Genomic DNA, 23,909 nt, shown 5'->3' on the forward strand with positions numbered 1-23,909 from the left:
ATGTCAAAATTTTCATTCCCAATCCCTAATTTTAATTCCAATCCTTAATTTTAATCTCATTTCTACTCACCAAACATGAAATTTTATAAAATTTGGAAATTAAATTCTCATTCCCTTCTCAAATTCCCACCTACCAAGCACCCCCTAGATGCATACTTAAGTAATTTACAACCTACAAAGTAAGCGTGTAGTCACACAAATTTAGTTATCATTTTTTATATTTAAACTTTACACAAATTCTTGTGAGAGACGGTCTCTTTGAGAGACCATTTCTAATTAGGCTGGCCTAAAAAGGAAAACATAAAGTAAGTTTTTCGACATGCATTAAGAATATTGTAAGTATGCACTTAGAATATTGTAAGTATGCACTTAGAATATCGTTAGTACTAAAGTACTTAGTCGGTGGACATTAAGTACATTGTAAGTAGGCATTAAGGATATGGTAAATAGGCTAGTAGGTTAAGCTTCTCGGCAGACATTAAAAATATTGTAAGTAGGCATTTTAAGTACTTTTTTAGTGGGCATTAAGTGTATTGTAAGTAGGCATTAAGGATATTATAAGTAGACATTAAGGATATAGTAAGTGAGCATTAAGTATATTATAAATATAAGGATATTATAAATAGGCATTAAGAATACACTAAGTGAACATTAAAAATTTAATTGGATGGTCCTGAAAGAGCTGAGGTTCAGGAGAACGACCCTTGGAGAAATTGTGATAGACATAGATATAGATATAATTATTTTATTTAATTTTATAGTTTTTATTAACTTGACTCATTTTCTCAAAAGTTTTAAATTTAATATTAATTTCGCCTTAATGAAATTTTAGTTAAACCCTAAGACCGGGTTATAGATAGGTCGGTTATCGCCGGACGCAAGAAGCTTTCAAAAACCCTAACTTGTCTGCCAGCATTGAGCAACATTCAACAATGGCGAAGAAAAATAATAGCGAAACAGCAAAGAAAATCAAGAAAAAATCGAAGAAAGCAGGCCTTAATAAGGTATCTATGAAACTCAAACAACCTCCGAAAGAAAACCCTTTTGAGACAATTTGGTCTCGTCGCAAATTTGACATCATCGGTAAAAAACGCAAAGGAGAAGAACGACGTATTGGGCAAGCTCGAACTCATGCCATTGAAAAGGTATCCTTCCTTGATTCTACTTTTGTTGACTTTGTTTGGTTTTCAATTAACCATTTTTTGGTTATATTAATGGGGATTTCAGAGGAAGAAAACGTTGTTGAAGGAGTATTTGCAAAGTGGCAAAGCTTCTGTGTTTCTGGATAAACGAATTGGGGAGCAGAATGATGCTCTTGGTGAATTTGATAAGGCCATTTTACGTTCTCAACGTGAACGCCAGGTAAATTTAAAATTTTAACCATACCATTTTTGTTTCATAGTTTTTCTTAATGAAAATGTATTTGCTTATTTGGTTTCTGATTATTATAAACCCTATTAAAATTAAAATGACTTATTAAATCATTTGTACTTTTAATTTACTTGACTGAAGTTGCATGTTTGCTTAAGCGGAAACAACTTTTTGTTATCACTAACTACGGTAGTTTTGCTTACATTCGACCCAAATAGTGGGAGCCACCTCATGAAGTTAGGGTAACAAGATATTGTTGAATAAGCCTCTATCCTAACAATTATGACGTAGAGCAGTTGAAGTTTTGATGACATAGAAGATCTATGCAGTTTCTACTTTCTACATAAAGGGCTGATGTTTTGGTTCAATTAGTTGAAATCACGAAAGAAGTTTAGTGTTTGGAAACTTTTATCAATGCAAGTAAGACTCCATTGGTTGTGTTTCATACGTTAAGTAATATCTTGCTGTATACTTTCTTTTACAGATAAAAGTGAAACAAACAAGCAAATATAACCTATCTGACGGAGAGGAGGATGATCTTAATATCTTTGATGGATTTAAGGATGACTTTGATGATGATGTAGAGCATGGAAGTGATGAGGAAACATATCAAGGAGCAGATGGAAGTATGTAGATCTCGTTTACGTTTCATGAATCTATGTTTATTGATGAATGTTGTTGAAATTGATAATGTTTTGAAAACTTTGCAATATTGGGAATTACCTTCCCCAAATTCAAAAGTTGTGTTAAATCATGACGTGGGTCAAATAAATTTTGTTCAATGGTGGTGTCAATTTTTTCACATGGGCACAAGAAACAAAAGAATTGCAAATCATCCATGGTAACATTTAGGGGTTGTTTATTTGGGGCAATCAAGAAAAGGTAACGGTAATTAGCTCCCTCTTTTGACTTTGTGGCTGTTTGGTGAGCTAGTTTGTGAATTCTCATTCCCCATTTTTCTATTTAGAACTTCCCCAATCTTGTCCACATGACGTCCTGACCCCCGCTTGGGGCAAAGGTAATTAGCTCCTTTTGCCTTTGTGGTTGTCTGGTGAGCTAGATTGTGAAATCTCATTCCCCCGTTTTTCTATTTAGAATTCCCCCAATCTTGTCCACATTATGTCTTGACCCCCCATTTGGGATTTCAAAATTAAATCCCCTACATGTTGACTGATGTTTGACCACCATTGCTTGCTGTTGACCTACCTTCAACTACTAGAATCACCGCCATCTTTAGCCCGATCTCAATAGGAGCTCGCCGCCCCTTATCACCATAGTTTTAATTACAACCGACATCACCACTTCTACATTCAAAAACCATTGCACTGAGTGAATCAAGTACGTTGTTATAGGACAAACAGGAGAGCTCACCCAAAAGACTAGGCTATTAGGTTAGTGAGTCCATTTGCCTATAAACTCCACACCAATTGCACTTTATAACCAATGTGGGACAAGTCCCATACCTTGCAATGGACCATAACAATTGGCCCCCTATAAGGCCAACGTATTTGTTGGGTCACGACTAGCTCTTCTAGACCACCCACTCCGCAAGCCACCCACTCTACAGGCCATCCACTCCAAGTCCGGCTCTGAGACCTCTGTTATAGGACAAACAGGAGAGCTCACCCAAAAGACTAGCCTATTAGTTGAGAGAGCCCATTTGCCTATAAATACCACACCAATTGCACTTTAGAACCGATGTGGGACAAGTCCCATACCTTGCAATGGACCATAGCATACATCAATCACTCAAAGCACCATGCCTTCACTATCTCTCATAATAAAAATAGAGAGAAGTACCAATTTGAGAAACAGAGGAAGAGGGAGTGAATGAGAATGACGTATAGTGACATGATTTTGTTGCTTAGGAGTTTGAAGATTTGACCATAAAAACTCTAGACTTGGAGTGTTTATTTGTCTTCGGGCTTAGGATTGGCAATTCATGATTTGTGATAGGTGAAACCAAGAAGGTGAGTATATATGGTAGAAGAGAAGACACGTTTTTTTTCTAGTAACCTACTGCTTGGAAAATATAGTTAAAGGGATTTCTGGGTTTATCATTGGCCATTGCTTTCTCACACTTCTTCAGTACTACAGAGTATTCGAAAGTTTCAGTTACTTTCACGTAATCTGATTTCTCTTCCTTTTCCGTTTAGTGCACCAAACAACCCCTTAGTGTTATATACGATCTTTGCTTTATACTGTCTTTAATCTTTCCTTGTTCTTCTGCACATGGACGTAAGTAGTATGTTCTTTTGGATCCTTATGGATGCCGTTGTTAAGTTTTTAGTGTCTGCTAGAACCTAGTAGCTATCCATTAGCTCATTTGGAAAACTTGCTTTTGGGGGCTTTTATGTCTACACCCGCCAAGAGTTATTTGGGATTTTGAAAAGCATAAATGCTTGTCCTTGTACATCTATTGCATGTTCATTATGTATTTTTTGTGTATTCTTATAAACACTGACAAGGTGATTGTAGATGTTGATATGATTATAAACTGCGATAGGATTTTAATACTTGTTGTGGTGATGGACTTTGGTTTTTTAATGTCTTTAGTGCATTTCTTTGTGGCACTATAATGTGTTTGAGCTGATAGGATGGATTTTTACCTTTCTTGTGTTCTTTTTTTTTTCCATAGACAAATCTTGCATCTTAAGACAGTTAGAAGCTCCTCGTAATCAGAAGTCCGAGGATGCAGATATGTATGAGATTGAGGAAAAGGTAAGATGCATGGTTAATTAGTCATGCTTGTGTTTTTTTTATTGATTTATTGCTTATTGTTGGGTTTGAATGAGGAGGAAATGTAATAGTCATTAATGAATACTCCATTAATGACATTTTCTTTCTTGTTTCATGGATGAATAATAGCTGACGCCTGATGTGAAATTAATTTTAACCGCGCGCACGGTGTACGTGTAGCTTAACGGGTCGAACTCAGGGAAACGGGTAAATTAATTTTCCAAATCTTATAATTACGGGATACAAAACAAGAAAATATGATTGATGTTTATCTAATGCTACTATGTCAAATAATTAAAATGCTCAAATATGATAAATAAAATAAAGTAAGACATATAATTTGATGTTTAAATAATAATAAAGACTTTAGGATGTCGAGAATCACTTATATTCTCGTATGAACACAACTAATAATAGTATCTATAAAAGTTCGGGTCATTCATGTGATTAAAAGTGATCTTCATAATCTCAGTTTCTTGCTATTTGGATCAACTATCGGATTTAGACCCCATTTATTCAATTCTCACACTCTCGTACTATTGACTGAATAATTAAGAATTTAACTAAAATGAACCCTAAAGCAAGTTAATCCTAATCTCAAATTCTTGTTATATTGAATAGGTTAACAAAACTTATCTCCTCACAAAATGTCACTTTTTGTAGGGTAAAAACTAGAGGAAGTACTCCATTAATGATCTTTCCTTGTTTCATGGATGAATAACATTTGACGCTGCTTTCTGCTGTGATTACATTTATGGATTTCAATTCACATCTATTTGTAATCACCCTTTTTAATAATGAACCATCTGAAGTCTGATCTCTGTTTGTTTCTTCCATTGATATCTCCTTGTCCGTGTGTACTTATAATGAACCATCGTATTATCATATCATGTACACTTGGGATACCATTTTACTTTTCAATTAACTGAAATATGCAGGCCATATTACTGAGTCGATCAATCACTTATATGATTGTATAAATTGCAGAGGCAGAAAAGCAAGAAGGAAGTGATGGAAGAGGTCATTCAAAAAAGCAAGTTTTTCAAGGTGAGGTGTTTATTCTCTATGCTTTTTTAGCTCTTGCTTTTGGATTCCATCCGTGTTAATGCTTTTTATGTTCAATGTCTCTTTGACATTTGTTTGAATATCGGTAATCTTCTTCTAGTTGTCTAGAGCATTAAAATAGGTTTGCACGCTCAGCACCAGAAAGGAAAATCGTTCTGAGCTGAACAGTGATCATCGCGGCTACTATTGTTAGTTTTGAAGTGAAATTTTACTCTTTCCATTCATATATAAATATGTATATTAAATTTAGCGGCTAAAGTACGTTATTATTAATTCATGACCATCTGTTTGTGAATATACTTATTTAGAACTATTGATTTATGTTGTAGATCTAGCTTTGCTGAATATGTGATATGATTGCGTCAACATATAACTTTTTTGTGCTTACCCTTAGCCGAGACAACCATTTGCATTGAATGCAGAGTCTATTTTGCCATCGTTATCTTAACCATGAGCGAAATCATATTTCAAATTTATTTTTAAAGTAAAAGGCATGACAAAGAATTTGCATTTTCACCAAAATTCGATAACATTGACAACTAAACTAAAGATATTCTCAAATCTAATCTTAATTTTCTCGGAAGGTTGTGGTTGCTTTTTGTTGTCTTACTCTATCGTACATGATACTTGGACATAATATTTTCATCAAGACAATTAATCATATATTTTTTTTGGACCTTCTACCTTCTAGCTCTTAAAAGATTCACAGTATGAAGATTTTAGGAGTTGCGGTATGTACAAGTTGACATGCTGGACCTCTTCATTCTAATAATATTGTTTTATCTTGTATATGTAAAGTTGATTGTTGTGCAATATCGGTGAATCAAAAATATTTTAGCTTGTATGTCACATACATGTTCAGTTTGATTTTCTCAAAGATGAACTCATGCATAGTGTAAAAATGTGGTAACGGTCGTGATTGAAGTAACGGAACGATGATGCAGTTGTCGCAACGCCTAAATATTAGCCGAATCATAAGATATCACTTTGATACGGCCCAAAACGCGGTTTTTGTACACCTTGACAACGTTGGGAATATCAGTATGATTGTTTTGAAAACCTTTATAACGCGGTCGATTTGACCTTCTTTTTACACTTTGGAATAATGTCCATGCACATCATGATTTATGTAATATGAGTACATGGCTGTACTGATGTTAAATTTGTATCGCTTTTCCTTTTCTGAGAGCTGTTTGCCTATATCCTATCTAAGTTTCTTTTGCTTTTACATTTCTGGAGTTATTCAATTTTGGGTATATTTTGACATGCCACTTCCTTTTGTAAAATTCTCTTCCTCTTGAACATTTACTATGTTCTGATGCTCTCTTTTACATTCTCTTCAAGGGCTTATTACTCAAGATATCTGGAATGTTGTCATTTGTTTCTTTTTGGTAGGAACAAAAAGCAAGGGAAAAGGAAGAAAATGAGAAGTTGGTTGATCAATTGGATGAGGAGTTTGAATCCCTAGTTCGGTCTGAGGCTTTCTCGTCTCTGACTCAACCAAGTAAGATGAATGCCTTGAAGGCTCTTGTGAATCCTAATTTTTCTAAAGAGCACAAAACGAAAGCGGTTTTGTCTGTTCCTGAGGATTCCAAGCAGGTACACCTTTCTGTAGAGTTTGAAATTGTTTCGTCTTTATCTTTGCCATTTGCAGCTCACCTTGTCAACTTTTATAGGATGAACCTGATTTGTATGATAAAATGGTTAGTGAGATGGCATTTGAGATTCGTGCTCATCCATCAGATAGGACAAAGACGCCAGAGGAAGTAGCTGAAGAGGAGAAAGAACGACTCGAGCGACTTGAGGTATTTTCATGCACTAGCTGCAGTTTGGCACTCCAATTTCTTAGTTTTGAGTCAATTTCCGCTGGTGACAAAGTTTGTTGGCTCAGAAGGAATGTGACTGCTTACGTTGCTGTGATTATACATTGGAATCATTTCTTCATTTTATCTTTGGTGTATTGATTATGTTTACGAGTGAAGCTTTGGTGTGGACCATCATTTGTTTTAGAATTCTGTTGTCATTGTCTTGTTTAATAATTTTATTTTTTGTGGACCTGCTGACCTGCTGTTTAGAGGAACTGTTAGCGTTATATGGAAACTTTTAAAATGGAGTTCTGTCATGAGTCATGATTCACGACAGCATAATAATATTGTTAGAAGTGATATTTTTATTTCTTTTGATGATTTTTCTTTCTAAAATAATGTATTTTACTACTTCCAGCAAGAGCGTCAAGATAGGATGCGTGCCATTGATGATGCTAGTGAAGGCGATGATGATGAACTGGAAGATGATAGGAAACTATCTGCTAACAAGCAAAGTCATATCTCTGGCGATGACCTTGGTGATTCATTTACTGTTGATGATAAGTCACTGAATAAAAAGGGATGGGTTGATGAAATTCTAGGAAGGAAGGATTCTGAAGATACTGAGGATGAAGAAAGTGATGATTTGGATGACAGTGAAGATAATGAAGGGTCAGATGATGAGGATAGTGACGAAAAGGCAGAAACTCTGAAGGACTGGGAGCAGAGTGATGATGATGCTGATGAAAATATAGTTGATGAGGATGAATCTGAAGAAGAGGAGGGAGCAGAAGATATTAAAACACATGATAGTACTGAGGACAAAAAGAATGAGATGCTTGTCACTTCTGACAGGAAGAGAAAGAAAACTTCGCAAAGTTTAGGTGAGAGTATGCTACAACGCTCAAGTTCAAAACAGGAACTTCCGTTTAAAATCAACACCCCAGGAACTATTGAGGAATTATGCGAACTATTTCAAGAACGTTCCAATGAAGATATAATCGAGGCGATCAGGAGAATCTGCATATGCAATGCTATTGCTCTTGCCGCAGAAAACAGGAAGAAAATGCAGGTTTGAAACATTAAGATTCTTAAGTTGCTAATTCAATTGTTGGCCTACTCTGCATCAAGGATAATAGTATCCAGTAATGATAATATGATAATGTTGTCCTATATTTCAATTGATTCTCATATACGTATATTTCTGGTTGTTTTCTTAAGAATTCTCACTTGAGGTCATTTTGTTTTCTCTAGTTGTTTTATGGTCTTCTTCTACAGTACTTTGCTACACTAGCAAATGCAAAGCCGTTAAACTTTCATTTATTGAATATGTTGGTCAAGCCCTTGATTGAAATGAGCGTAGAGATTCCATATTTTTCAGCAATTTGTGCTCGTGAACGAATTTTGCGCACTCGTACAAAATTCTCTGAAGATATCAAAGATCCAGGTTTTCAACCCACCAGACCCATGTCTAGTTTTTTTTTTTTCATTTTGACTTTACTACGGAATTTACTTTAAAAAGTATTACTGAAGTTACCTTATTTTGAATGCATGCAGATAAAAGCTGCTGGCCTTCCCTGAAGACTTTGCTTTTGTTGAGACTTTGGTCCATGATATTTCCATGCTCTGACTTCCGTCATGCTGTCATGACACCAGCTATTTTGTTGATGTGTGAATATCTGATGCGTTGTCCTGTTCTGTCTGCTCGTGATGCTGCAATTGGTTCCTTCTTGTGCTCCATAGTTCTTTTGGTAGGCTGTGTTTTGTTTTTTTTTTTTTTTTGAATTCATTCTCTTCATTCTTTCTAATTGCTTGTTGTATTGTTACTTCTTCTATGTTTGAAATGCCCTGTGGCATATTTTTGTGATTTTCAGATGAGTTTTTATTAAATCTTATTGTTTCCTTTTATGTTTTGTTCATTGTTAAACCAAATTGATGTTTTTTGTTGTGGCATATTACTGGTAAAAGAGGAATTATGTCTAAGAGATAGAATATTAGATTAGCTTTTTCGTGATATAATTTTGATTCTGATATCACATACCATAATTATAAACTAGCTTTTTGATGATAGTCTTCTGACTCATCACATACCATTATTTTGAATCTCATAAAAGGGGATTCATGCCAAAGGCTAGACTCATTGTGATATGCTAGGAATGTACGGACTTCTAAGTCCTTAAAGCGAAATGCTTATTGTTGTCTTTTTATGCTTGCAGACCATTGTTCCTTTGGTGTCGATTGTATTGTCAAAATCATGCTGCTTTTGATTATCTTCTGTATAAAATATATTTTGTAAAGAAAATGATACTATTTTTCAGTGGATGTGGATGTGGATGTATATTTTTGTGGAATGTTGTTGCTTCAACTGATATAACATTTGGGATAGAGGTCATATATGATTTTCGACAATTTTTCCATGATTTGCATTGGTCATGGACATTATATGTTGTGCTATCTTAAAAGTTCATGTTTTTTGGTGTTTCATTTAAGTTTGTATTGTCATTTGAGTTTACCTGCTACTCTTTTGGTTTAATATCAGATGTTGACAAGATAACTTTGTCTTTAGGCGACTAAACAGTCTAAGAAGTTCTGTCCTGAAGCTTTATTATTTTTAAAGACTTTATTACTTGCAACCATTGACGGAAAATGCTACAGAGGATCTCAGGTAAACTTTTCTTTCTGTTGTTCTCTTGTCCCTCTGAGTTTGCTACTCAGGGGTAGTTAGTGGGGAAAATACAGACAATTTAAAATGCATGGATGCTAACAAAAGAAAGAGAGAGGGGGGGGGGGGGGGGTGTGGAAGTATCTCATTTCAACAGTTAGCTTAGCTGTGGATCATTTTAATTGAACCAAAGTGGTTATTTGTTATGTTAATTGTTAAAGCTGTATTCTTGATTTAGATGAATTGACATTCCTTGCTATTGTTTATTTAGATGTATCAACATCTTCTAGATCTCAAAGCACCCATGCCACTGTTGTGTATAAAAGAGAGTATAGAAGATGTCAAACCTCTGGACTTCCTCAAGATTATGAACTTGCCTAAAGATTCCTCATTTTTTGACGGCCATGGTTTCAGGTTAGTTTAGCTAATTATTCTAATTGTATTGCCAGCATTGGATGGAAACCTTTCATAATTAATCGGTATATCTGAACAATTTATTTAGATGTCGTAGTGGTTTAAAGATTTTTGTTTTACCTAAGATAGTTGAACTCCCATTTTCTCAACTGTAGAAAACCTTCATCAGGTCACATATGTTTTTTTTGCTCTACAACTGATGCTACTGTCGCCTCTGATACACCACCCATTGTAGATCTCAAAAATATAGAACTAGGCATAAGCAAAGTCTTTTAGAAATCAGTAGGGACTGTTTAATTCATGATTGAACTGGTTTCCACAAATGCGGAATGGGGAATGTGATGTAGGGAATCTGAGACTAATTGATAAAACACACTTCTTTCAGATAAGTGATAAGGGATGCTTAATCTAAATTATGGACTTGTTTGCCATGGAGATGTGATGCAGGGAATATGACGGGAGTGCATGAATGGGGAAAACTTTGAGTAGCGATAGTCAATCTCGTATCCTGGTACGTATACTGGATACACTTGAGGCATTCTTTGCTCATTTGGTGGAAGGGATGCTTCCCCAAAAACGAATTCCTCGTTGCAAGATGGGCATTCTCCATGCGGTGGAAGGGGGGAGGTGTGAGGGGCAATGTATGGCAATGCGTATTGGACCCAACCCGTATCCTTATCCGTTTTCACGGATCTGGATCCTAAAAAAGGACCAGTCGGGTCCGGATTCGGATCTGAGAAAAATACCCGGACCCGCGTATTTGGACCTGTTTTATTTTTTATATATTAAATATATATAATCTTGCTAAGTTGCTATTCCCATTTCCCTAACACAGTGAGTTATCGACTTACTATACTACTCCTATTCCCATTTATGTTGAGTTTAGAATTTTGACAAATTGGGAAGGTTGGATGACTAAGAACATGAATGATCGACTTTTGTTAATTATATTAAGTTATTTTGAATGAAAGATTATGTATCGGCTATGTTTATTTATGTAACAAACAACTTTAATGTGTGTTGGATATTTTCAAGACAATTTTAAGTTGTATAATGTTTTTTTGGGTGATCGATTGTGAAATTATATATATTATTATCATTAGTCTTTAATATAGCTTTATTACAATCTCAACACCATTCAGAAATATATATAAAAAAAAAACAAGTCAGACCCGTTTTCGACCCGGATCCGGTACTGGATCCGCAGTATCCACGGATCTGGATGAGTTTGGTCTTGCAAAACTGGACCCCCGGATCTGGATACTGTTCTTGAAAACGGATTTGAATCCGGGTCCACCTAGACCCGATCCAGATCCGACCCGCTGCCATCCTAGAGGTCAAAAAATGTGAACTCAACTAATTGTAAGCTTGAGATGCAATCGGATGCTAACAAGCTGCTATGCACTCACCTTACTACATTGTTACTGATTTGTTCCCCTATTGAAAAGACTCTTACTTTTTCCCCTGCACTTTCCCTTCTTTCCTACTTGACAAGTACCATCAAGTATAATCATTGAGAAATACTTGCTATTTTTAGGTTGGTCCACACTAAAATAGTCTAGACCAAGTCCACACTAGACTTATGATGGGTACAGACTGCAGAGAGATTGTACCGTTTGAGAGAAATATAATAAATAATAGATGAGTGTGCCATGCCATGAAAGGATTTTTTTTTCCTCTGGGAGATATCAAGCATAGAATGGAGATAAGACAGATAAGAACTTAGCTCAGTAGGGTAATTAATTTGGTCTTCTTAGTGAAAGTGATTCTTTTGTGCAGTAAACTGTTTAGGATTAAATGTTTGGGTGTATCAACAGTGCCTGGAATTTTGTAAAAATTTTACACTTGCTCATAAGTAGCGGTCCAAATTTATCCTCGACATAAAAATGTTTTCTCACTTTAGTTTTCGTGCTTTTTTGGGTTATATAAATTTTTCTTGATGGAATTCCTGAATTGCAGGGCCAGTGTGCTTATGTCAGTGGTGGAAACCCTTAAAGGATTTGTAAACATCTATGGAGAACTTAAAGCTTTCCCTGAAATATTTTTGCCGATTTCCGCTTTGTTGGTTGAAGTTTCTGATCAACAATACATGCCCGGTTCTTTGAGAGAGAAACTAAGAGATATGGTTGAGATCATAAAAAAGAAAACTGAAGAATATCATGAGCTCCGACAACCACTTCAAATGCGGAAGCAGAAGCCTGTGGCTATCAAATTATTGAATCCAAAGTTTGAGGAGAAGTACTACCTCTTTTGTTTTTGATTTCTATTTTGTATGAGTTACGGTTGATTTCATCTTTTCCTTTACAATTGGAAATAACGCCCTTTTATATATTTTTTTGCAGTTATGTGAAGGGTATGGATTATGACCCTGATCGTATTAGGGCCGAGAATAGAAAGATGAAAAAGCTTCTCAAAAAAGAATTGAGGGGAGCTATTCGTGAGGTTAGGAAAGATAACAATTTCCTACAAGATGTAAAGCAGAAAGAGAGGCAGCGGATGGAAGAGGAACGAGCGGAAAAATATGGAAAAGCAAGAGCGTTTCTTCAAGAACAAGAGCATGCTTTCAAATCTGGGCAGCTTGGGAAGGGTGGTAAAAGGAGAAGATGAATGCTTGTCAATTGTCATCACCTGTTAAGTTGCAACAAGGTATCTTCTACTTGACCCGAACCCATTTGGTTTATCCTTTTCTACTTTCAAGGACACTGGCAGAAATCGAACAGCCCGTTTGGCAAAATCGAAAGGGTTGTTACTTAGTAATATACCCAATATTCTATTCGCAAAGTGAACAACAATAGTAATAATATTAATAATGATAACAATAATAATATTTGAAAAATTCATTAAAATATGGTATGAGGGGGGAAAACTAGTGTGAAGATGAAAAATGCTTTAGAAACTTAAATATGTGCATAATTGTGCAAGATGCTAGGCATTCACCTTATCATTAGTATGCGTACGCAATTGACTCTTCACTATTTCAAGAATTTCCACGGCTATTTGTTGCATTGCATTTCTTTAGCTTCTTAGAATGTGAACAAAATGCTTCACTGCTAGCTATGAAGATGGTATGTACCAAAGTAGCTGATGAAATACTTAAAACAGTAGAGTCGAGAAGGACTAAATTGCATACTAATGATAAGAAGGTGAATATCTTGAATTTCGCACCATTATGCTTAAGTAATTGAAATGTTGGCCATCTCCCCTCTTGATTTTTCCCTTTCAAGTTTCAACACTATATTTTTATTAATTTTCCAAAAAAAAAAAAACCATTATAATTATATTAATATTATTACTATCATTAGTGTTTTTTATTATGGCAATATGAGAAGTTCCCATTTGCAAAATTTGCATAGTGATAAATTTGAGGGGACAGAGTCTTACAATAATTCATTTTTGGTGAAAGATCTCATGACATAGCCGATTAGTGGAAACCCTTAATCTTTTGCTCATTTCCTTGGTGTTGTTTAATCACTAATATATATATATGTATTATCTTTTATTTTTTTAGGTGTCGTTATATTTCTTTCCAAAATGCTGTCAAAGATAGAACTTTGTATAAAAAAAGCAGAGATCAACTTGGGTATTTTTTCGTCATCAAGAGTCGAGACAAGAACAGCCTCAAAATATACCAGCTGTAACTAAATTGCGCAAATATATACAACATAGACAAAAATGCAACAATCATCTGCCGCGCCAAAAGTTGATTGACCACCCTTGTCCATGTCCATGTTCATGTTCATGTTTATGTTCGGTTACTTCTTTGGAGACGAACTTAACTTAAATGTAGAATAGTGTTTAGTACGGAATTCTACGTAGGGTAACGGTTAGTTGATGCAATTTGGATGTTGGCTTTAAGGCTTTTGATTGCTTTTGGATAATTGTTTTAAGGCAAAGATTAAGCAAGAGGGTTCAACCCATTTTTGTTTTAATAAGGTGAGCATGAATCGATCTATTTGATTTGATTCCAGCCCTTAACTGGTCCATTGTAGAGGTCTATTCCACACCTAAGTTTAAGATCAATACTAGTTATCAAACCATACGGATGCTCACAACACACTTCACTGTATGTGATATATCATTGATTGCTGCTTGGAAACCATGAGCTCGTCGAAGACTTATCGACCAAATGGCTGGTCGAAAATACCGACTAGTTCAGCAACAGCATCAAAGCAGTCGGAAATACCAATTGACCACCTTTTTGGACCGTAAGTGGTTAATATTTTGAAATATCGACTACATATTGACCAAAACAGTTTTTTTTCAGTGAAAAGTTCAAAACTAAAATTGGTTCGAGTGTATTATGAGTCCAAAACAGTAATTATTTTTAAAGAAAGAAACTAAGAAAGTACTCTATATTTTCATGAATGTTCTATACATCAACTGTAGTGAAAAACTAGAAAGTGTTTTTATTAAAATTTTACTATCGGTATAAAAATATGGTGGAACTAATATTTTAATTTTTTTAATATTTATAATTAGCACATCTTTCTCATTAATTTTATATACTCCCTAAGTCCTTAAAAAACACCAATAAATAACACAAAAATTAAAAAGTGATGTGACCAGTAAAATTATATAGATTTAATATTAAAATGAAAAAAATTTTATGAGAATCAAAATCAAAGAAAATAGTGGATAAAAGAAAATGTTGTAAAGTTAATAAACTAAATTAAAACTACTAAAAATGTAACGTCCCAAAAGAACTGTTTCTAATTAGTATTTTTCTTTTTAGAGAACTGTTTATGATTAGTTACTATATATTATTACTAGGAAAATTCTATGCTAATGGAGACTATGTAAATCCTTTTCAACCTAAAACCTTTTATTATCATATGTATGTCTTACTAATAATAAATCGATCTATTGTCAAAATGTAAAAGCAAACTTTTGTATTTGTTATTCAATTAATAATAAATTTTCACTATCAAACTTTAATTTGTATTTCGTTAATACAATAAAAAAAAGGTTGTAAGAAAATAATATTTACTTTAAGTGATACAATATCTAATTCTAAACGGTACAAAGAGATGGTGATCAGACCGAAGAAATAAATGGGAATGCCAATTGCAATCATAATGATATATTGGTATGCCGTGATTGAAGCAAAATGTACAAATATAAAGCAAAGAAAGTAAAATAAACTCATCGGCAATAAAGAAAAAATAAAAAAAAGAAAAGACATCCAATAAAGAGTTTATCTTTTTTTAATTTTATCATGGGTTTTAGCTTTATTTTGAACAAAGTAATAGAGGCATTCTATTGCAATTAACATTAGCTTTCAATTAAATTATTTTACATTTTAACTACATTTTATTCTCATTTTAGTAAAAAGAAGGATTATAAAATTTAAAATGATATTTATATAGTAGTGCTAAGGGCTATATATAAGGATTATAGAGTTAAAAATGAAAATATACATAGTCTTTAATGCTACGTATATATCATAAATTCGTAATAAATCTTAACTCTAAAATGGCTTTTAAAAAAAAAAAAGTATGTTTTGGCATAAATTAAGAATTAGTTCTACATAACTAACACTAACCTGTAACCACAAACTTTAAAAAATTGAAAACATTTATAAATCAAAATAATTCATAGTGATTAAACTTTAAAACTAATCAGAGAAGAGACTCGAAAGGTGTAAGGTTGGCATAAAACAAAGACCGAGTAGTACAATTATGTGAAGGACCAATACAATGTAATGATAGAGTATATAACATAATTTAGGGTTTTAACTTATTAGTTTAAACTTTTAATTTAGTTAGTTTCGTGATATGATATTAGAATTCAGTGTAATAAGAGGGCGAGAGTTCAATCTCTATCGCATGATTGCATCTACATTTTTAGTCCTAAGAGTTCTCGTATAAGAGAGCGTGTTAGAATATATAATATATATGATTGGGCTTTCGAATTTCAGGGTCGTCCCATTTATTTTTAGACCCCAGAGCAAAATATAATAAGCACCACCTAAAAACTTAAGGCGTAACGAATAATATAATACACCTTTTGTTTTTTATTGTTGATATTTAAACTACTTTATAAAAAAAAATACTAAGAACTCATATTACTTAGCAAAAAATATAAGTTATATCTAAATTTAATTTAAATTAATATTACTTATATACGTAAAAATAAGTTTTTTAAGCCCTAAAAAAATTCAGCATCCTGAACAGTAGTCCGCTTTAGTCTTTGCTAATGGAGGCTCATGCTTTCAATCATGATAAGTAAGTCGACACAAGATAGGACCATTACATAAAGAAAGGGTGGATTAGAACTTGTGAAGTGGTAAGTTTATCGTAACACCCACTACATGGTTGCATTATATACCTTAACTATTAAGTAAAAGGTCCAATCAAACACTACTTTTATGTATTTACCAATTATTGTTATGTAGGTAAAAAAGGGTATTAGCGTATTCATTTAGTTAAGGACAAACAAACGAACAAACAAAAAGGAAATAATGGGCATGGAATGGCTTTCTCATATGAGTTCTTCAATAGCCCACAAAATACAAGACTTCTTACATTGCCTACGACTACCAAAATCTCTAACAGTCCCACTAATACTTCTTGCTGTTCTTCTCCTCCTCCTTTTATGTTGTTGCTGCTGTAGCCGAAAAGATCGATCTCCCAGGATGATGATGGTCAAGGTTTAATTTATATATTTTATTATTTTTTTTATTATATATTCCAACTTTTTGTCATTTTATAGGCTAGAGAATAACTGCAGATACATATGATAAGAATCAAATCTTATCACAGAGGTAACAAGATCAAAAATTTTTAACTATTAGGCAAACTCGTGATTCTCATTACTTCTATGTATTACTCGTATTATATTTGTATTTTTTTATGTGGTTTCAGCATTTTATACCATATATAATTGATAGTATTATGTTTCTATTAATTATGAGCTTGTATATCTCAATAAGTGAATAGTAGCTTCAATTATGAATTTTGCATTAGAATAAATTTTTGGTTGAATTATTTTTTTAATGAACGTTTTTTAACTAGAGTATTACTTTCTTTGTTCCTTGAAATTTGTCTCGCATTTTTTTATCTCTCCCATTAAATTTATATTATTTTTATTTTTACCTATAATTCTCATTTTTTTTACTTTTCATTCATTCGTCTAAATTAAATTTTCATTTTATCGACGCATTTCTCTCAATATTTCATTTTAGACAAATTTATAATTTTTAAGATTATTTTAGACATATAAATGTTCATGTTTTGATTCTTATTAAGCATTTTTCATTGGTGGTATTACAGTTATTGACCCGTTATAGAAGGATTATACCTGAAACTTCAACATTATTACTATAATACTTTGTCATGCCTATTCAAAGAGTTTGCCTTTTGTTATCTAGTAAAATTCACCTGAATCTCGACATATTTAAATCATTAAGTTGAATAGGTCAAATTAAATCAATTTGTTATATATACGTTAAGCAATTTGAGCTTATTTGAATAATATTATTTTTATTGTTTACGTATTTTTAAAAAGATTTGTTTCTTTTAAAAAAGGGCATAATTCGATTATATTGGGTGTTGAGAAACCAAGTTAAAGCAAAGTTCTATCATGTGAAATTCGAGTCCAAATTAAAAGTCAAACTTTATTTGAAATAAAGTTGGAGTATGCATAATCAGATTCAAATCTAATCTATTGTCATCTATAATAACTATAGTAAGCTAGCCCATTTTGTCCTAATCACTTTGCCTCATTTAATTTGTAAATGACTTGGAGATTAAAAGGTTGGGTTTGATGGGTTAAACATTTTAACTTATATGGTTATTTAAAATTATGAAAGATATGTATAGAAAATAAATACGTAGTAAAGTGATGGAATTATATCTAAAAATAAAATAAGGTGAATTTATTAGGATGTTTTAAAATAAAAAATTAAACAAATTAATTAAAAGCTGAGATAAAAAGAAGTGTGAGGTTATTGAAAAAAAATGTAACATTATAAACAAACTAAAATAAAATAATATTATAATACAAATAGAGAGATACATGAGAAGTAACTATAGTCTATATAGAATTAATCTATCCCTATTTACAACTCTTCACTCACCTAAAAGTTAATTTTTAACCTAATCTTATTAACAATGACTTCATATATATTCTCCTTATTATTTTTCTCTATCTCAGTATACTTTCTTTTCCTTAATTTATCTATTATTTTTATGTATTTTCTTAATAACTATATTTTCATGAACAAGATAAATTTAATTCTTTAAAAAAATTAAACTATATTTTTTTAATTTTGTATTATTTGAATCCATATTTTTTTTTAATATTTGAAGGATTTTTGTGGTTTTTTTAACAAAATAAAGAGGTAAAAAGTTAACAAAGAAAATAATGATTTTTAAAAATATTTCAAAAGATAGCAAATTTGGTCTCATTTTATAAATTTCGAAAGAATATGACTGATTTTGAAAAGCTTTTTTATTTGAAATTTATTTACTGAGAAAATAGCAATTTAAGAAGAAAAAAAATTAGTTTTTACAGCTAATCGGAAAAGGACGCGCAGAAAAGGGGAGTTACGTTGCTACAGGGTTTGGCGCTCATAAAAAGATGTCTGCAATTGAAACGCACAGACGAATTATGTGGCAACACGTGAGATTTACTTTGAAAAAGAAAAAGATGATCGTTGGAGAGATCAGATCATCAAGAGACCGATCTCTTCAAACTATTCCATCAAACTAATTTTAAGTCAGCATTAATAATATTTTTATGGTAATTTGGTTATAATAAGACTTTTAAAAGGTTTCATTAACGATGCTATCTATGAATAAATGAGGTCTAATAAAGTTTGCTTTAAAATATGTGTCCACTCACCTACCTTCTTTGCTTCCCGAGTTCTCATAATCAAAAGTCTAATAATATTAATTAGACTCTCTTTCCTACACATATGATACCATCTGATTACCTAAAAATTAGTAAAAAGTCAAATACATGTGGTAAATAAAAGAGTATTGATTAAACTTTATTGGAAATTCTAATTTAGATGTCATTTTGTCTCCTCAGAGAATTTATTGGGTGTCCTTATTTTTGTATTTATCCCTCACTCCCACTCAAATTTAAACAAATTAAAAATATTTATATTTTTTTTCGCATTGTTGTACGACAGCGGAAATAAATATCGAAAAACAATAACGAAAACAATAAAGATTCAAACAAAAACAATTCACAGATAATCCCACCTTTGGTGTACTTTTGTTCCTAGTGTAACCCAGTTACTGGGTAACCTTCTACAACAATTCACTCTTATATATAAAAAAAAAAAAAAAAAACAAAAACAAGAATAAATTTTATTAAAAAAAATCAAAACCCATTTCACCCTCCTCCTATCCCTTGGAACAGCCTATCCACCGCTACTCCACCGGTGACCCTACCATCATCACCACCCCAGCAACGTTCTCGTTGATGGCAACATTACACCATAAAAACACAACAAAGCTTCATCATATATAATCGACATCGATCTTGATTCACCATGATTACAAAATCTCACAAATAAAAATCAAAATTCAATCCTCAATGGTTCAACGCATCATAACAAATTATAAAAAATACTCTCTCAGATTCATTTGAGTTGTCCCATTTGGGTTGAACACACATATTAAAAAGTGGGGGGATCACCTTAAATAGTATAGTCATGTAATGTAGAAGTATTGGTAATAAAAGTTGATTAAACTCTAATTATTCCCTCCAATTTGGATAAGTTTAAATTTGGAGGGAAAATTTGAAATTGTTCAATTGCATAATTAAAATTACAAAGTCTTCACTCTTCATAGCCATTAATTAAATTACATAATTAAAAATTACAAAGTCTTTATAGCCATTAATTAAATTACATAATTAAAAATTACAAAGTCATCATAGTCATTAATTAAATTACATAATTAAAAATTACATCTCGAAAAAATAAATTTACATTTTATAAAGGGGGTTTGTATCTATATTTCCACTTGCTCCTCGATCTCTTTAACACTTTATTCACGGCTATAAATAACGGACACTTTTCTCGAGCCATGTGAATATGGAGATCATTTCGTTCATTGACTTCAGAAAAGAGGTCGAGCAAACCGAATATGCATTTATTGTATACGTTATTCACTTTTTAAAAAATGCGCCAAAAACAAAAAACATTAATGCCATCGAAAAATTTAAAATTTTTTCCAAAAAAAGAAAATAGCCATGAGAAGCAGCCAAAACCCATACAACAAATGCAAACAGCAAATACAAACAGCAAATGCCACCAACAAATCCCAAAAATAGTCAGAGTGAAATACAGTAGGCCCCAAACTGAAATTGTCAACCCAAAATTAGGCGCCAAAGTTAAACAGAACACCACAAAACAAAACAGAAGTATAAATAGGGTGTATTAATTGCAAAACTCAAAGTACACAAAACAGAAGTATAAACAGAAGTAGAAAACAAAATCAAAGTAATACTCCAAATCATTTATTGCAAGAAAAGAAATGGTGAAGCAAAAAGAATTAGACACTTACACTAGGAACAAAATAATGCATGAGTTATTGCTTGGGGTTAACAAAAGGGGAAGCCAGCTCGTGGATTAATGGGGGATATGGCCAAAAAGTACGATATTCACTGGAAGACCGTAAGTAGAATTTGGGCTATAGTTAAAAATCAACAAAATGAGGGGGCTACATTGGATGCAACTAGTAAAAAGTTTGGCAGAATCACCAACACAATAATACCATTTGATGAAAGAAGATTCCAAGCCTAAAAAAAGTCCAAATAGACAAGTTAAAAGGCAGTTGCAGATGCCATGGGTGTTAGCCAATCAACTGTGTGGAGATGGAAGAAAAAGAAACACATACGCAAGCATACAAATGCAATCAAGCCACTGTTAACCGACTCTAACAAGAATGACAAGTTATTCTTTTGTATTACTAGTTGCATTTATGATGAGCGGACAAATGCTTTCAAATTCAGTGACATGTCTAACATAATTCACATAGATGAAAAATTGTTCTATCTCACTAGAACACAACAAATTTACTATCTTACCCCAGGAGAATCGGAGCCACATAGAGAAATATAGTCAAAATTGTACGGTTGTTAAACCGATGTACTCTAGTGAAGGTGAACTAATTTTTGATAGAAAGATAGATATCTTTCCTTTTACAGCTCAAGTGTTAGCAAAAAGAAGTTCCAAAAATAGGAATAGAGGGAAACCAGAAACTAAACCCATTCAATCCATAACAAAGACACACATAAGGGCAATGCTAATTGACAGTACCTTACCGGCTATTAGAGAAAAATGGCCAGAAGGTGCAAGCAAAACAATTTACATTCAACAGGATAATGCAAAACCACACATTCTAAACAATGATCCAATATTTAGGGAAGATGCAAATCAAGGTGGATTCAATATCCATTTAATTCAATAGCCTCCAAATTTCCCTGATATGAACGTGTTAGACTTGGATTTTTTTAGGTCTATTCAAAATCGTTACAACACTAGAAAGCAGCATACAACTGCACTGAATTGGTTACGGCTGTGACAAGTGCTTTTGAAGCTTTAGAACACCACACATTAAGGTATGTTTGGATAACCTCACAAACATGTAAGGTTGAGGTACTTAAAAAACTTTGTGGTATTGACTATCATATTCCACACATGAACAAAAGCAAACTAGCTAGGGAGGGGAGACTACCAGATTATTTAACAGTTATGGAAGAAATCATTTATGAGTCACTCTATCATTTGGATGCAAATCATTTAGAGGTTGCTTTACTGTACTTGGAAATTAAAGAGCAAGAGATTTTCCACTCAGCAACAGAATCAACAACAACAAAACCAACAACATTTAATGTGAGGCAGCGGGAATACCAAGAGCATCAAGAAACAACAGAACCAACAAAGGCTATTGTGAACCAGTAGGAATACCAGGAGCATAAAAAAACAACAGAACCAACTACAACACAAAGCTAGTAGGAATACCAGGTGCAAGAAAAGACAACAGAACCAACTACCACAACAACACAAAGCCAGTAGGAATACCAGGAGAAAGAGAAAACAACAGAACCAACCAACATAAAAACAGAAGTCCAGCAACACTCAGCAACAAAACGACAATCAACAACAACCAACCAGTAGCAAAAAATCCAGCAACACTTTTGGGATTTTTAATGGCAAAATGTTTAGGGTTAAACATCATGTAGATTCATTCAAGTTTTTTATGACTAAACATTTAATGGAAATTTTTCGGGATTTTTTAATGGCAAAAAAAAAAAATCATTTTAGGCGCATCTCTCAGAAAACATAATGTTTTTGTAACAGGCTCAAATTTCTTAATCTTAATCTTCTTCCGAAATTTCTTTTCGAATTCCTAATCCTTTGGTTATCTAATTCAAATCACCTTTAATTCTAAACCTTATTCCGATTTTTGTAATTTCTTCCAAATATTAAACTTAAAAATATATTTATATTCTTAAATTTCTTTATAAGCACTAAAATATTATTTTATTATTTTATACTACAAAAAGTAAAATTTTAATATTATATTTACGGTTTTATTAAAACGTTACGTTTCAATTTCGTTTCCTTAAACTAACTTTACTACTTATCATTTTAACTTTAAAACTTTGATTTAATTATTTTATACCTAAAAATTAACTATATTTTTTTATTAACTTTAAGTATAGTTTTAACTAAAATTTTCTAAGTAAACTTTCATATTTTCATAATCAAACCTTAATCATACTTTCCCATTAATCTAAAACATTTCACTAGCATAAACTAGAACAAAAATTTGATGAATCAAAATCCTTTCTACATCAATCCATAATGTTCATCACTTACACAAGCTATCACCATTTCCTTACACAAGTTAACCTTCTTCTACACTCCAAATTCTTACACATCCACTTGCACACTCCAACTCTTACACATTCACTTACACACTCTAAATCACTTACACAAGTTAACCTTCTTTTTCATACAATCTTATGAACTAAAAAGTTGCCCAAAACCCATTATAAATACCCCTCCTTAGCCATGAGATCACTTACACCCCCATCATCAAATCTTTCTACCATTCTTTCTTATATCTTCACTTCATTAACATCTTACTAACTTTATACCCTTTTTATTTGTTGAAGAATCAAATGAAGATGGAGCTTGATCTTATCACTTCTTAAGCCGATAATCATCAACTTTTAAAAAGTCAAGTATTATCTTTTGGAGCTTGGATATCTTTTTCTTTTGGGTAATTGAAGATCTACTTCTTTGAAGCTTGGAACCTTGAAGACTTTCTTTTGGAACTTATTTCCTTAAGTTCTTATTTTTCTATTATTATTCTCTTACTTGGTTTAGCACCACCTTCGGAGGAAAATGGTACACATTTTCTTAACTCTCTCGTTATGTGATATTTATTTATGGTTACTCGATAATATAAAAGCATGATCAACATGATTTTATTTTAGTCATTTAAACTTTATATGGTAATATTAAAGTTATATCCAGTTTAGTGATATTTTCGTCAAAACAATAATACTTTTGGGACACTCAAAAAAAAAAGTCATATATATGGAAATTTTTGATTAATATGATAATATAGATATATATGAATTTTACTAGTTAAATAAACTTATGTGTTTAAAATGATTTCATATCATCTTGGTGTTTTGATATTTTTTTGTTGGACTCAAGTAATTATAAAGAATTATTAATCGGTTTATCGGTAAAATAGTCAAACAAATTTGTTAAAATGCTTAGCATTGTTTTTCTTGAAAACTCATTTCATATAGATTTTGGACCCTTAATAATTTGTCGGATTATGTTATTTTTATAGTGATGATAGATCCGTTTTACT

General features: G+C 32.5%; 1 protein-coding gene across 3 annotated transcripts; it reads left to right on the forward strand.

Moving 5' to 3' along the window:
• The first annotated feature begins 819 nt into the window (after positions 1-819).
• LOC130809387 (uncharacterized) lies at positions 820-13,985 on the forward strand. 3 transcript variants are annotated; one of them, XM_057675153.1, is made up of 15 exons: positions 820-1,145; positions 1,228-1,362; positions 1,856-1,997; positions 4,010-4,092; positions 5,098-5,157; positions 6,571-6,774; positions 6,852-6,980; positions 7,399-8,052; positions 8,235-8,427; positions 8,538-8,731; positions 9,547-9,645; positions 9,914-10,056; positions 12,016-12,294; positions 12,399-12,702; positions 13,565-13,985. In XM_057675153.1, exons 1-14 carry the CDS (start codon positions 933-935, stop codon positions 12,661-12,663), a joined length of 2,793 nt encoding a protein of 930 aa, XP_057531136.1. In that variant the 5' UTR covers positions 820-932; the 3' UTR covers positions 12,664-12,702; positions 13,565-13,985. The 3 variants fall into 3 exon arrangements, with proteins under 3 accessions (XP_057531136.1, XP_057531137.1, XP_057531138.1); XM_057675154.1 differs by lacking the exons at positions 12,399-12,702; positions 13,565-13,985 and adding an exon at positions 10,493-10,567 and having other exon boundaries at positions 12,016-12,203; XM_057675155.1 differs by lacking the exons at positions 12,399-12,702; positions 13,565-13,985 and adding an exon at positions 10,504-10,567 and having other exon boundaries at positions 12,016-12,203.
• The last annotated feature ends 9,924 nt before the right edge of the window (positions 13,986-23,909 follow it).

Source organism: Amaranthus tricolor, chromosome 3 (genome assembly GCF_026212465.1).
Source record: "Amaranthus tricolor cultivar Red isolate AtriRed21 chromosome 3, ASM2621246v1, whole genome shotgun sequence".
Taxonomy (NCBI): Eukaryota; Viridiplantae; Streptophyta; class Magnoliopsida; order Caryophyllales; family Amaranthaceae; genus Amaranthus; species Amaranthus tricolor.